Genomic DNA, 11,383 nt, shown 5'->3' on the forward strand with positions numbered 1-11,383 from the left:
ATGTAAAAAGCCAGAGAATGTGTCAGTGAACGCAACACTTAAAGAGGCCTGTTCTGCTTTCTGTGGTTCTCCCTGTCCTTCCTCTCCTCAGATGATCAAAATAATAAGTGTTTAAAATATGTATTTAAGTTGCAAATCCTATGGCATCTATAAGTATCAGGAACACTATACTGCATACTTTAAATCAGTGAGAGAGGAAAAGGGAGGGTAATTCGGATTAAAATGCTCCACAAATCTACAAGTATTATCAAAGGACGACACAAACAGCTCAAAGTCTGGCTACTTTACAGATTCCTGGGGTTGTATACATCCCTGCTGCTGGATCTCCTTCTTCATCTGAGTGATATAAAGAAACTCTGCGCCTTACACAAGACTCTCCACCCAGAACCAGTTAATCATCACATTTCCTGCATTCCTCAAACGCACCGCCTTCACTGACAAGTCAAAGTCACAAACTTTTTATCAAACTCTTAAAATCTCTAGTGAAGACATATTTACACAGTTTAATCCAGATAATGCCCTCAATCTTCTACTATAAGATGAGTTGATAAAAGGTGTTTCCACCTCATGAGGTTTGAAAATCTGCAGCAGGTATTACTTTCTGATATTGAAGTATTTACTTCAGTTGTGTTAGAGACATTTTAACGAGACACCTTGAGCTTCCTAAAGACCATTCTTCCAATATTTTTAAACTGAGAATCAAAAATATAATCTCATTTTTTAAAACATGTTTTTGCAGATATTTATTTTAAATGACAAACAAAGGTTTCATTTGTACTCCTTTAAGCAGCCTAATATATCAGTGTAGATGACATGTGAACGAGTCACCTTGAGAATCGTAACAGATTATTGTGTACAGTTTTTTCACCTTTTAAATCCACAACAAACTCTCTTTCATAAAGATGTATTCACTTTATTCCATCTTAAAAGAGACTTTCAAGCGAAACACGCAAACAGTCATTTTCCCCTTCTAAATTTGACAATCTGCAGCTCATAATCCTGTTCATTCTGAAAGTTATACATTTATTCCTGTCTTTTTAGACAGACATTTGAACGAGTCACCTTGAGCTTCATAAAGAGGACATTCTCACTAATGAATCCACTTCTTAAACTTTTACTCAAGAATGTAAATACTCCTTTTTAAATCTTGATTTTTCAAATATTTATCTCAAAACCAAAGTTCGTTTTCAAGCACAAATGACAGAAAAACGTGACCTCCTAAAGTCAGCTTTAATAACTTCCATTTCTGATATTAAATGTCTCGCTCAGTTTTTCAGAGTCACCTTGAGGAAATTGTCTCTATTTTATTTAGTTTTTAAACTGGAGAATATGAGCTTTTCCTCGAGCAACTTCCTTCAGAAAAACCTCATATCTTCGTCATTTTCTCCACAGAAAGTCTTCCTCCTACTTTGTTGTTCTTTGCACTCATAGAGTCATTTCACTCCTACAAACTTTTCTCCGTAGGCAGCGATGTACTCACAGCGGAGAGCCATGTCGGCGGATCAGCGGGACGAACTCTGTGCAGAAGCCGGGGGAAAGTCCTCAAGAGGCGGACACTGAGGAGAGAAGTTCACGAGAGAGTGGAGCTCCAGACCCTCCGCGACACACAGAAACACCGCCTCCCTCTGCAGCTCCCAGCGAATGATCCATAACCACTCTGCACCCACACACACACACACACACACACACACACACACACACACACACACACACACACACACACACACACACACACACACTGCTCCATGCGAGCGCGCGCAAACACACACACACACACACACACACACACACACACACACACGACACACACACACACACACACACACACACACACACACACACACTCTGAGGCTGGTTCTTGCTGAGTTCAATTTTGTTGGAAATTCGGCCCAAGAAAAAGGAAGATGAGGGATTTTGTTTGTTTGTTTGTTTGTTTGTTTGTTTGTTTGTTTAGTAAGAGTGGGGATGCAAAATTATTTCATGACAACCATTTCCATCAAATGCGTTCCCTAGTTTTTGTATTGATTTTCTTTTTCATTTGTTAACATTTTTCAAGGAAGTGACATTTTTGTCTATAATTATAATAAAAGTGTTTTCAAAAAACTAAAAATAAATAAAACAACAAAAAAGTAGAGACACTACAAACTGATATACACCTGAACATCAGCAGGAGAGGACTCTTTAAAGTAGAGACTCTACATACTGATATACACCTGAACATCAGCAGGAGAGGACTCTTTAAAGTAGAGACTCTACATACTGATATACACCTGAACATCAGCAGGAGAGGACTCTTTAAAGTAGAGACTCTACAAACTGATATACACCTGAACATCAGCAGGAGAGGACTCTTTAAAGTAGAGACTCTACAAACTGATATACACCTGAACATCAGCAGGAGAGGACTCTTTAAAGTAGAGACACTACATACTGATATACACCTGAACATCAGCAGGAGAGGACTCTTTAAAGTAGAGACACTACATACTGATATACACCTGAACATCAGCAGGAGAGGACTCTTTAAAGTAGAGACTCTACAAACTGATATACACCTGAACATCAGCAGGAGAGGACTCTTTAAAGTAGAGACTCTACAAACTGATATACACCTGAACATCAGCAGGAGAGGACTCTTTAAAGTAGAGACACTACATACTGATATACACCTGAACATCAGCAGGAGGGGACTCTTTAAAGTAGAGACACTACATACTGATATACACCTGAACATCAGCAGGAGAGGACTCTTTAAAGTAGAGACTCTACAAACTGATATACACCTGAACATCAGCAGGAGAGGACTCTTTAAAGTAGAGACGCTACATACTGATATACACCTGAACATCAGCAGGAGAGGACTCTTTAAAGTAGAGACACTACATACTGATATACACCTGAACATCAGCAGGAGAGGACTCTTTAAAGTAGAGACACTACATACTGATATCACCTGAACATCAGCAGGAGAGGACTCTTTAAAGTAGAGACACTACATACTGATATACACCTGAACATCAGCAGGAGAGGACTCTTTAAAGTAGAGACACTACATACTGATATACACCTGAACATCAGCAGGAGAGGACTCTTTAAAGTAGAGACTCTACATACTGATATACACCTGAACATCAGCAGGAGAGGACTCTTTAAAGTAGAGACTCTACATACTGATATACACCTGAACATCAGCAGGAGAGGACTCTTTAAAGTAGAGACACTACATACTGATATACACCTGAACATCAGCAGGAGAGGACTCTTTAAAGTAGAGACTCTACATACTGATATACACCTGAACATCAGCAGGAGAGGACTCTTTAAAGTAGAGACACTACATACTGATATACACCAGAACATCAGCAGGAGAGGACTCTTTAAAGTAGAGACACTACATACTGATATACACCTGAACATCAGCAGGAGAGGACTCTTTAAAGTAGAGACACTACATACTGATATACACCTGAACATCAGCAGGAGAGGACTCTTTAAAGTAGAGACTCTACATACTGATATACACCTGAACATCAGCAGGAGAGGACTCTTTAAAGTAGAGACACTACATACTGATATACACCTGAACATCAGCAGGAGAGGACTCTTTAAAGTAGAGACTCTACATACTGATATACACCTGAACATCAGCAGGAGAGGACTCTTTAAAGTAGAGACACTACATACTGATATACACCTGAACATCAGCAGGAGAGGACTCTTTAAAGTAGAGACACTACATACTGATATACACCTGAACATCAGCAGGAGAGGACTCTTTAAAGTAGAGACTCTACATACTGATATACACCTGAACATCAGCAGGAGAGGACTCTTTAAAGTAGAGACACTACATACTGATACACACCTGAACATCAGCAGGAGAGGACTCTTTAAAGTAGAGACACTACATACTGATACACACCTGAACATCAGCAGGAGAGGACTCTTTAAAGTAGAGACACTACATACTGATATACACCTGAACATCAGCAGGAGAGGACTCTTTAAAGTAGAGACACTACATACTGATATACACCTGAACATCAGCAGGAGAGGACTCTTTAAAGTAGAGACTCTACATACTGATATACACCTGAACATCAGCAGGAGAGGACTCTTTAAAGTAGAGACGCTACATACTGATATACACCTGAACATCAGCAGGAGAGGACTCTTTAAAGTAGAGACACTACATACTGATATACACCTGAACATCAGCAGGAGAGGACTCTTTAAAGTAGAGACACTACATACTGATATACACCTGAACATCAGCAGGAGAGGACTCTTTAAAGTAGAGACACTACATACTGATATACACCTGAACATCAGCAGGAGAGGACTCTTTAAAGTAGAGACACTACATACTGATATACACCTGAACATCAGCAGGAGAGGACTCTTTAAAGTAGAGACTCTACATACTGATATACACCTGAACATCAGCAGGAGAGGAAAAGGACTCTTTTAAGTAGAGACTCTCTCATACTGATATACACCTGAACATCAGCAGGAGAGGACTCTTTAAAGTAGAGGTATAATTTCGATTAAACTGTGTTGAGTATCTGTTGAAAATGTTTAAGTATTCGTTAAATAATCAATAAAATAATGTAAGTAAGATAGGAATGTAGGGTGTGTGTGTGTGTGTGTGTGTGTGTGTGTGTGTGTGTGTGTGTGTGTGTGTGTGTGTGTGTGTGTGTGTGTGTGTGTGTGTGAGTGTGTTTGTGTTGTTTTGAATGGCAGAGCTAATGAGTATTGTGTCAGGTCTTTTGTAAGGTGTGTATGTGTTTACCAGTTGACTGACCGATGATTCCATGTCGCAGGAATGTACACACACACACACACACACACACACACACACACACACACACACACACACACACACACACACACACACACACACACACACACACACACACACACACACACACACACACACACACACACACACACACACACACACACACACACAGACTGTAATAACAATGCTGATGAATGAAGTGATTTTGTTTCTCTGAGGGGAAATGAACTGCAGACAGGAAGTAGTTTGACATTGAAACAGAAAGTCGGGGTGTGACCTCGGGCTCCATTTATAGAAAGAAAAAGGTTTCTCTAAATTTGACTTCAGTTCGAGTACCACAGTGTGTACAAGTAGTAGTGGATTGTGAAGACGTACTCAGACATCAGTACCAGCATCTGAAAGCTCACTGACTGGTGGTGACCCTCAGAGAGACATCTGACACCTTTCTCTCACCACCAGATCTGTGAAGAACCAGCACTCAGGTCATGCACTGTCCCTCAACATGGTACTGAAGTTCAGAACTTTACACCTCCGCTTAAATGTTGAATAATAATTCACATTTGAGTCAGAATTTGACTATAGCTTGCTAAGCTAAGCTAAATAGCTGGTTAACATTTATGTTTTTGCTGTTTTTGGTAAAAGTGTATTTATTATTATTTAGTGTTATTATTTTACTTCATCGAATTCTTCATGCTTTTATTTTGAAGGCGGTTTTCAGTGATTCTGTGTGATATTGCAGACAGGTGGAGGGTTCAGCACACCTGAGGGAGGTTATTCATCCAGGGAAACACATCGGGGCCAGATACAGGAACACCTCGGCTTTTGTACTGTTGTGATTTGGAATAAAAACAGCACAAAGTGGCGCAGGACGTTGGATCCCTATTCCCTGCGTGAGACTCAATATCTGGTGCCTACAGATAGCTAACATCAGCTAGCTAGATAGCATGGCTACATCATGTGTGAAACTGTGTATAAGGTCAAAGGTCAGATAAAACAGAAGGATGGATTGGGAAAGTGTTTCCTCAGCTCACTGTAACGCAGAATCATTTACACAATGAGGATTTCTCTTTCCTCCGTTTCGTTTCTGAGTCGTATGAAAGCAGTGAGGGCAGCAGATCGTCTGAACTCACTTCTCTTTATCCACACACTGACCTCAAGAAGCACGGACAGAGATCTGCTGACTTTAACACTAATAAATACAGCCATCACAAAGCTGGAGGACGTCAGGCCACAGCGCGTTACACTCTTACCACACGGGAGTTAGCATGTAAAAAATCTACAGGTGTGTGAAGGTACACGCTACGTCCAGGTGATCTACATCATTCACATATATCAAGTTTCTTCATTTAAAGATTAAAATAAAACATGAAACACACACACACACACACACACACACACACACACACACACACACACACACACACACACACACACACACACACACACACACACAGAAAGATATAATGAGCAAATTTTACCTGCTTCTGTTTTTGTAGAATAAAAGAGAAATAATCCAGGTCTCTTTCCTCAAGACTGTGTCATCTCTGCCACCGTGTGTGTGTGTGTGTGTGTGTGTGTGTGTGTGTGTGTGTGTGTGTGTGTGTGTGTGTGTGTGTGTGTGTGTGTGTGTGTGTGTCAGGAGCTGTTTGCCGGTTGTTTGTATTCCAATATGAGTTTCTTTTTTCAGTTTCTGTGATTCTCTTATTATTCCTGATGTTCTTCAGCTGTAGGTGCCTTCCTCCTCCTCTCTGTTAGACGTTTTCCTGGTTCTCCTTCTGGTTCTCCTTCTGGTCCTCCTGCCAGTTCTCGTCCTGGTTTCTATCCGTGTCCCTTCGCCGCTCCTCGTTGGGAAATCTGCTCCTTGTTTCCTGTTTGTTTTATTTTCTAGCTGCTGCAGGAAATGGTCATCTTTTCCTCTTCCTCCACCTCACTGAAGACCCTCAGTACACACACACACACACACACACACACACACACACACACACACACACACACACACACACACACACACACACACACACACACACACACACACACACACACACACACACACACACACACACACACACACACACACTGGCCTTAATGATGAATCAGTGTACAGTGTTGCCCCCTGGTGGAGCCTTTGGGGGTTGAAGCCTCCTCTGTAGACTGAAGAATGACTGTCATCTCTGCGTCTTGATTTCTGGAACTGAAGTCTCTTTAGTGACATTTGATCAGTTTTGGAGGTTGTATTATTATCTTATACTTCAGTAAAACTACTGACACTAACGAGTTCTTACATTTATCAGACTGTAAACTAACGATGCATTTTATTGTATTTCATTTCCATAAAGTCTCTGCTCTTATTATGTCTCAAGAATCTAAGTACTGTCCTTAGTTCACTTAGTTTTGTACTACTTACATTTCTACTAAGCTACATTTAAGGGTTGTTCCTTTTTTCTCCAGGTGACCATTTCATTCAGATTTTGAAACAACACACAATTAAATGACTATTTGCTAAAGATTAAAGCATGCGACATTAAAACCATGAGTGGGTTAATGAAAAAGTGATCGGCAGCAATTTAGCTCAAAAGCTTTTAGTTCTTAATGCTCCTCATTGCAGTTTATTGAGGATGTCTGCAGGTGAGGCTTTTATTCAAGTAAAGACTGAATGCTTTCCCACCCCTGCCTCTGAAGCGCTGAGGATGGACGAGCCTCGAGTGAAACCTGCAGATTTATTTACTGAAACTAAATGAATAATCACGTTTCCTGTGTGTTGAAAATATGAACGCAATCTCCCCTGGAATTCGTCTTGTTTCATAAACCTGAATTTTAATTCACAAAAACAGTTTCCAGCACAGTGACACGGGTTCAGAGCAGAGCGGAGCCAGCACACGGACAGATGTTCAACAGAAATACCTGCATTCAGGTAGAGCAGCGAGGCGTGACCCTTCCACATACGAGGGTCTGACCCCCACCGACAGAAAACCAGAGCTTAAATACAAAGACTAATCACAAAACACAGCTGGGGAGGGAAAACACAGGTGAACAGAATCAGGTGATCAATCAGGAGGGCAAACACAGAGACAGGAAGCAGGGGGCGAAGGATTTTCAAAATAAAACAGGAAATCTGTTGTGACAGATCGTGACAGACAGCTGCGTTTGAAACACATTTCGTTTTTCACGTTCTCCTCCGCTCACTATGAGTGAACCACAGAGGGCAGGTTCTTCTGCGGGTTGTAACAGAAAGAGAGAAAACACTGAAACAAAGAAAACGTTTATTTACAACTCGTTGAAACGAAGATCTCAAAATCTCAAGAACACAAAAGATGTAGACATGGATCAGAGCATGATAATAATAAAGCAACAGCATACATCTCATTATCGCTTATCGTGTGTGTGTGTGTGTGTGTGTGTGTGTGTGTGTGTGTGTGTGTGTGTGTGTGTGTGTGTGTGTGTGTGTGTGTGTGTGTGTGTGTGTGTGTGTGTGTTATATTCAGACACTCGTTGGCATGTTTTTAAATCCACCAGTCTCGCATCCGCTCGTGTTAACCACAGACCTTATATCAACAACCAAAAACACATTCAGAAAACCATTGACCTCCAGACCAGGGGACAGGAAGTGATGTAATGCTCATTCCCTGGTGCTAGCACTCCTTCCTGCAGTATCTATCAGTGTGTGAGGTTCCTCAGACGTAAGCTGCTTTGGAGCTGATCTCTGAGGTCGGAGCTGCTCTGTAGATCTTCTCTCCTCCGCTGGTTGGGGAGAGGCTGTACGAGAGCTGCCTGCAGGAGGAGGTCACAGGTGTTATAATGTGTGTGTGTGTGTGTGTGTGTGTGTGTGTGTGTGTGTGTGTGTGTGTGTGTGTGTGTGTGTGTGTGTGTACCGTGCAGAGGCTGGGGGGGTTGTCTTCCGGTAGGAGCAGCACAGCATCGACCCTCCCAGTACGGCCAGACCGGAGGCCGCCCAGCCCAGATACAGACCAGTACCCAGCTCAAACCTACACACGTGCGCGCACACACACACACACACACACACACACACACACACACACACACACACACACACACACACACACACACACACACACACACACACACACACACACACACACACACACACACACACACACACACACACAGTAGTGTTAAAGGTGTTGTTGTACGGAAGGCCAGAGGTGCCATTTATTGCGTTTTTTCACATGATTTGTTTTCCACACTTTTCCATTCATAGTTTTATTTGGAGATGAAGATTTAAATTGTAAATGTATTTTTTAATTTATGGAATGTTTTATTTGTGGATTTGCTCATGGAAAACACACTTGCACACAAAGCAGGTCTCAGTGTAAAGCTCTATTTTTGCGATTAGAAGGAGGTAAAGATGTTTTATTCTAGATACCATGAACACAAACTGTAATCATGACAGACCTGACTCCTCCGTACAGCGGGTTGTGGAAGTCGTGGATGACTCTGGCAGCGTACCAGGACACGGCGCTCAGAGAGAAGACGCCTGAGGACAGACAGGAAGCAGAAGAAGGTGTTTCTGTTTTGAACCTTCTCTAGTGTTGTGCACGAACATGATAGTGACCTTATATAAACAGGCTATGATTGTGACGTGTGAAAAGACGAATGCTTGCCGTACCGGACAGGATGAACAGGCATCCTCCGGTCAGGGCGATCTTCTCCTTGGCGCTCTCCGAGGTTCGGCCGATCCTCGTGCACTTGAGTCCGAGGACGGAGACGATGCTGGAGGCAAGTCCGAGCATCAGAGAGAGGATCATCAGAGCCCTGCAGACCTGCAGGTGAACTGCACACAGGAAGTTCAATTAGTACCGCAGTTTAGATCTGATATCATGTGGACTTAGGAGAGCTGCAGGAATCAGTCTTAAAGCCAATAACGTCAAAGTCATGTGACCGTGCTGCAGCTCCTTTAGAGCACTTCAAAGCTTGTGTCCTCACCTGGGAGTCCTAAGGTGGTCTTGAAGCGGCTGCACTGCAGGTTTCCCAGCGAGGAGGCGGCGCAGCTCATCCACAGACCCTCAAACTGCCGCTGGCTGCTGCCCACCGACTCCGCCTGACTCCTCACCCTCCACAGCTGGGAGGAGGTGCAGCTGGATGCCAGGCACCAAGACGCCAGACCCAGCATCAGACCCACCACCTGCAGACCCACCGCCATGCCCTGAAACAGCTGGGAACACCTGGAAACTCACAGAAACCACTTGGAATCTTCTTGGAATCTCCTGGCTACTCTTGGAGATACTTGGGAACACCTACGGAATCCTTGATACCACTTGGAGAACACCTGGAAAATCTAGGAAACCTTTTAGGGCCAAATGAAAAAGGAGTTAATGAGAAAATACTGAATGAAGTCAGAATGTTTGGGAAAAAGTGATAATTTAAATAATACAAATCGGTTTAAAAGTCGACGTTAAAAAAATATTCAGAAAAACTTCCAGAAATTTGAATAAAAGTCAGATCTTTTATGAAAGAAGGAAGAAATAGTCTGAAACGCGTCTTATTCCCCCCCCCCCCGAGTAAAGCTGTTTAAAAACATTCTCTAACATGGGAACACATGGTTCACAATCAGGGACAGCAGAGAAAGGAAAGGAGACTTATTATTTCAGAAGTATCAAAGAACCAACGAAGGAACACCGTATTGATACTAAAAGAGGGAGCTGGTTCAGATTCAAGAAAGTAAATGAATTAAAAGTGGAGGTTCAGTTCTCACCGTCTGCAGCTCCGTCCTCTCTGCAGCCTGACAGTTTCGTTGGTCCTGATCCGACCTTCTGCTGACCGGGTTCAACGACCTGAGCAAACAGAGCCGGGTTCACCTCCAGCTGGGAGGACTCAGAGCTGTACTACAGTCAGGCACAAGTACTCAGAGCTGTACTACAGTCAGGCACAAGTACTCAGAGCTGTACTACAGTCAGGTACAAGTACTCAGAGCTGTACTACAGTCAGGCACAAGTACTCAGAGCTGTACTACAGTCAGGTACAAGTACTCAGAGCTGTACTACAGTCAGGCACAAGTACTCAGAGCTGTACTACAGTCAGGTACAAGTACTCAGAGCTGTACTACAGTCAGGTACAAGTACTGAGAGCTGTACTACAGTCAGGTACAAGTACTGAGAGCTGTACTACAGTCAGGTACAAGTACTGAGAGCTGTACTACAGTCAGGTACAAGTACTAAGAGCTGTACTACAGTCAGGTACAAGTACTCAGAGCTGTACTACAGTCAGGTACAAGTACTGAGAGCTGTACTACAGTCAGGTACAAGTACTCAGAGCTGTACTACAGTCAGGTACAAGTACTCAGAGCTGTACTACAGTCAGGTACAAGTACTGAGAGCTGTACTACAGTCAGGTACAAGTACTCAGAGCTGTACTACAGTCAGGTACAAGTACTGAGAGCTGTACTACAGTCAGGTACAAGTACTGAGAGCTGTACTACAGTCAGGTACAAGTACTGAGAGCTGTACTACAGTCAGGTACAAGTACTCAGAGCTGTACTACAGTCAGGCACAAGTACTCAGAGCTGTACTACAGGGAAGTACAAGTACTCAGAGCTGTACTACAGTCAGGTACAAGTACTGAGAGCTG

The 11,383-nt window shown here is 42.7% G+C and overlaps 2 protein-coding genes across 3 annotated transcripts in view; both read right to left on the reverse strand.

Moving 5' to 3' along the window:
• Positions 1-6,393, reverse strand: part of LOC134880118 (tumor necrosis factor alpha-induced protein 2-like) — a 34,618-nt gene extending 28,225 nt beyond the window's left edge. Inside the window, exon 1 of one of the 2 annotated variants that reach the window (XM_063906844.1) lies at positions 6,280-6,393. Coding sequence is in view for 1 of the 2 variants with exons in the window: in XM_063906843.1 (XP_063762913.1) it covers positions 1,481-1,493 (13 nt within the window). In the remaining variant the exon portion in view is untranslated. Of the gene's footprint in view, positions 1-1,480; positions 1,650-6,279 lie in introns of those variants that run through there. The other variant, XM_063906843.1, reaches the window with a different exon arrangement.
• A 1,651-nt stretch (positions 6,394-8,044) lies between these two features.
• On the reverse strand, positions 8,045-11,327 carry LOC134880607 (claudin-19-like). The gene is made up of 6 exons (XM_063907602.1): positions 10,512-11,327; positions 9,743-10,103; positions 9,426-9,590; positions 9,212-9,293; positions 8,671-8,784; positions 8,045-8,569 (listed from the first exon to the last, which is right to left on the reverse strand). Exons 2-6 carry the CDS (start codon positions 9,957-9,959, stop codon positions 8,473-8,475), a joined length of 675 nt encoding a protein of 224 aa, XP_063763672.1. The 5' UTR covers positions 9,960-10,103; positions 10,512-11,327; the 3' UTR covers positions 8,045-8,472.
• Between the last annotated feature and the right edge of the window lie 56 nt (positions 11,328-11,383).

The sequence above is a fragment of the Eleginops maclovinus genome, chromosome 18 (assembly GCF_036324505.1).
Source record: "Eleginops maclovinus isolate JMC-PN-2008 ecotype Puerto Natales chromosome 18, JC_Emac_rtc_rv5, whole genome shotgun sequence".
Taxonomy (NCBI): Eukaryota; Metazoa; Chordata; class Actinopteri; order Perciformes; family Eleginopidae; genus Eleginops; species Eleginops maclovinus.

What these genes read in the sequence shown, in the direction of transcription:
- LOC134880607 (XM_063907602.1), bottom strand. Translation starts at nt 9,959, where the DNA reads ATGGCGGTGGGTCTGCAGGTGGTGGGTCTGATGCTGGGTCTGGCGTCT. An exon ending in ATGCCTGTTCATCCTGTCCG is followed by an intron (nt 9,294 to 9,425) that starts GTACGGCAAGCA and finishes GTCTGTCCTCAG; the next exon opens with GCGTCTTCTCTCTGAGCGCC. An exon ending in CCGCTGTACGGAGGAGTCAG is followed by an intron (nt 8,785 to 9,211) that starts GTCTGTCATGAT and finishes GCACGTGTGTAG; the next exon opens with GTTTGAGCTGGGTACTGGTC.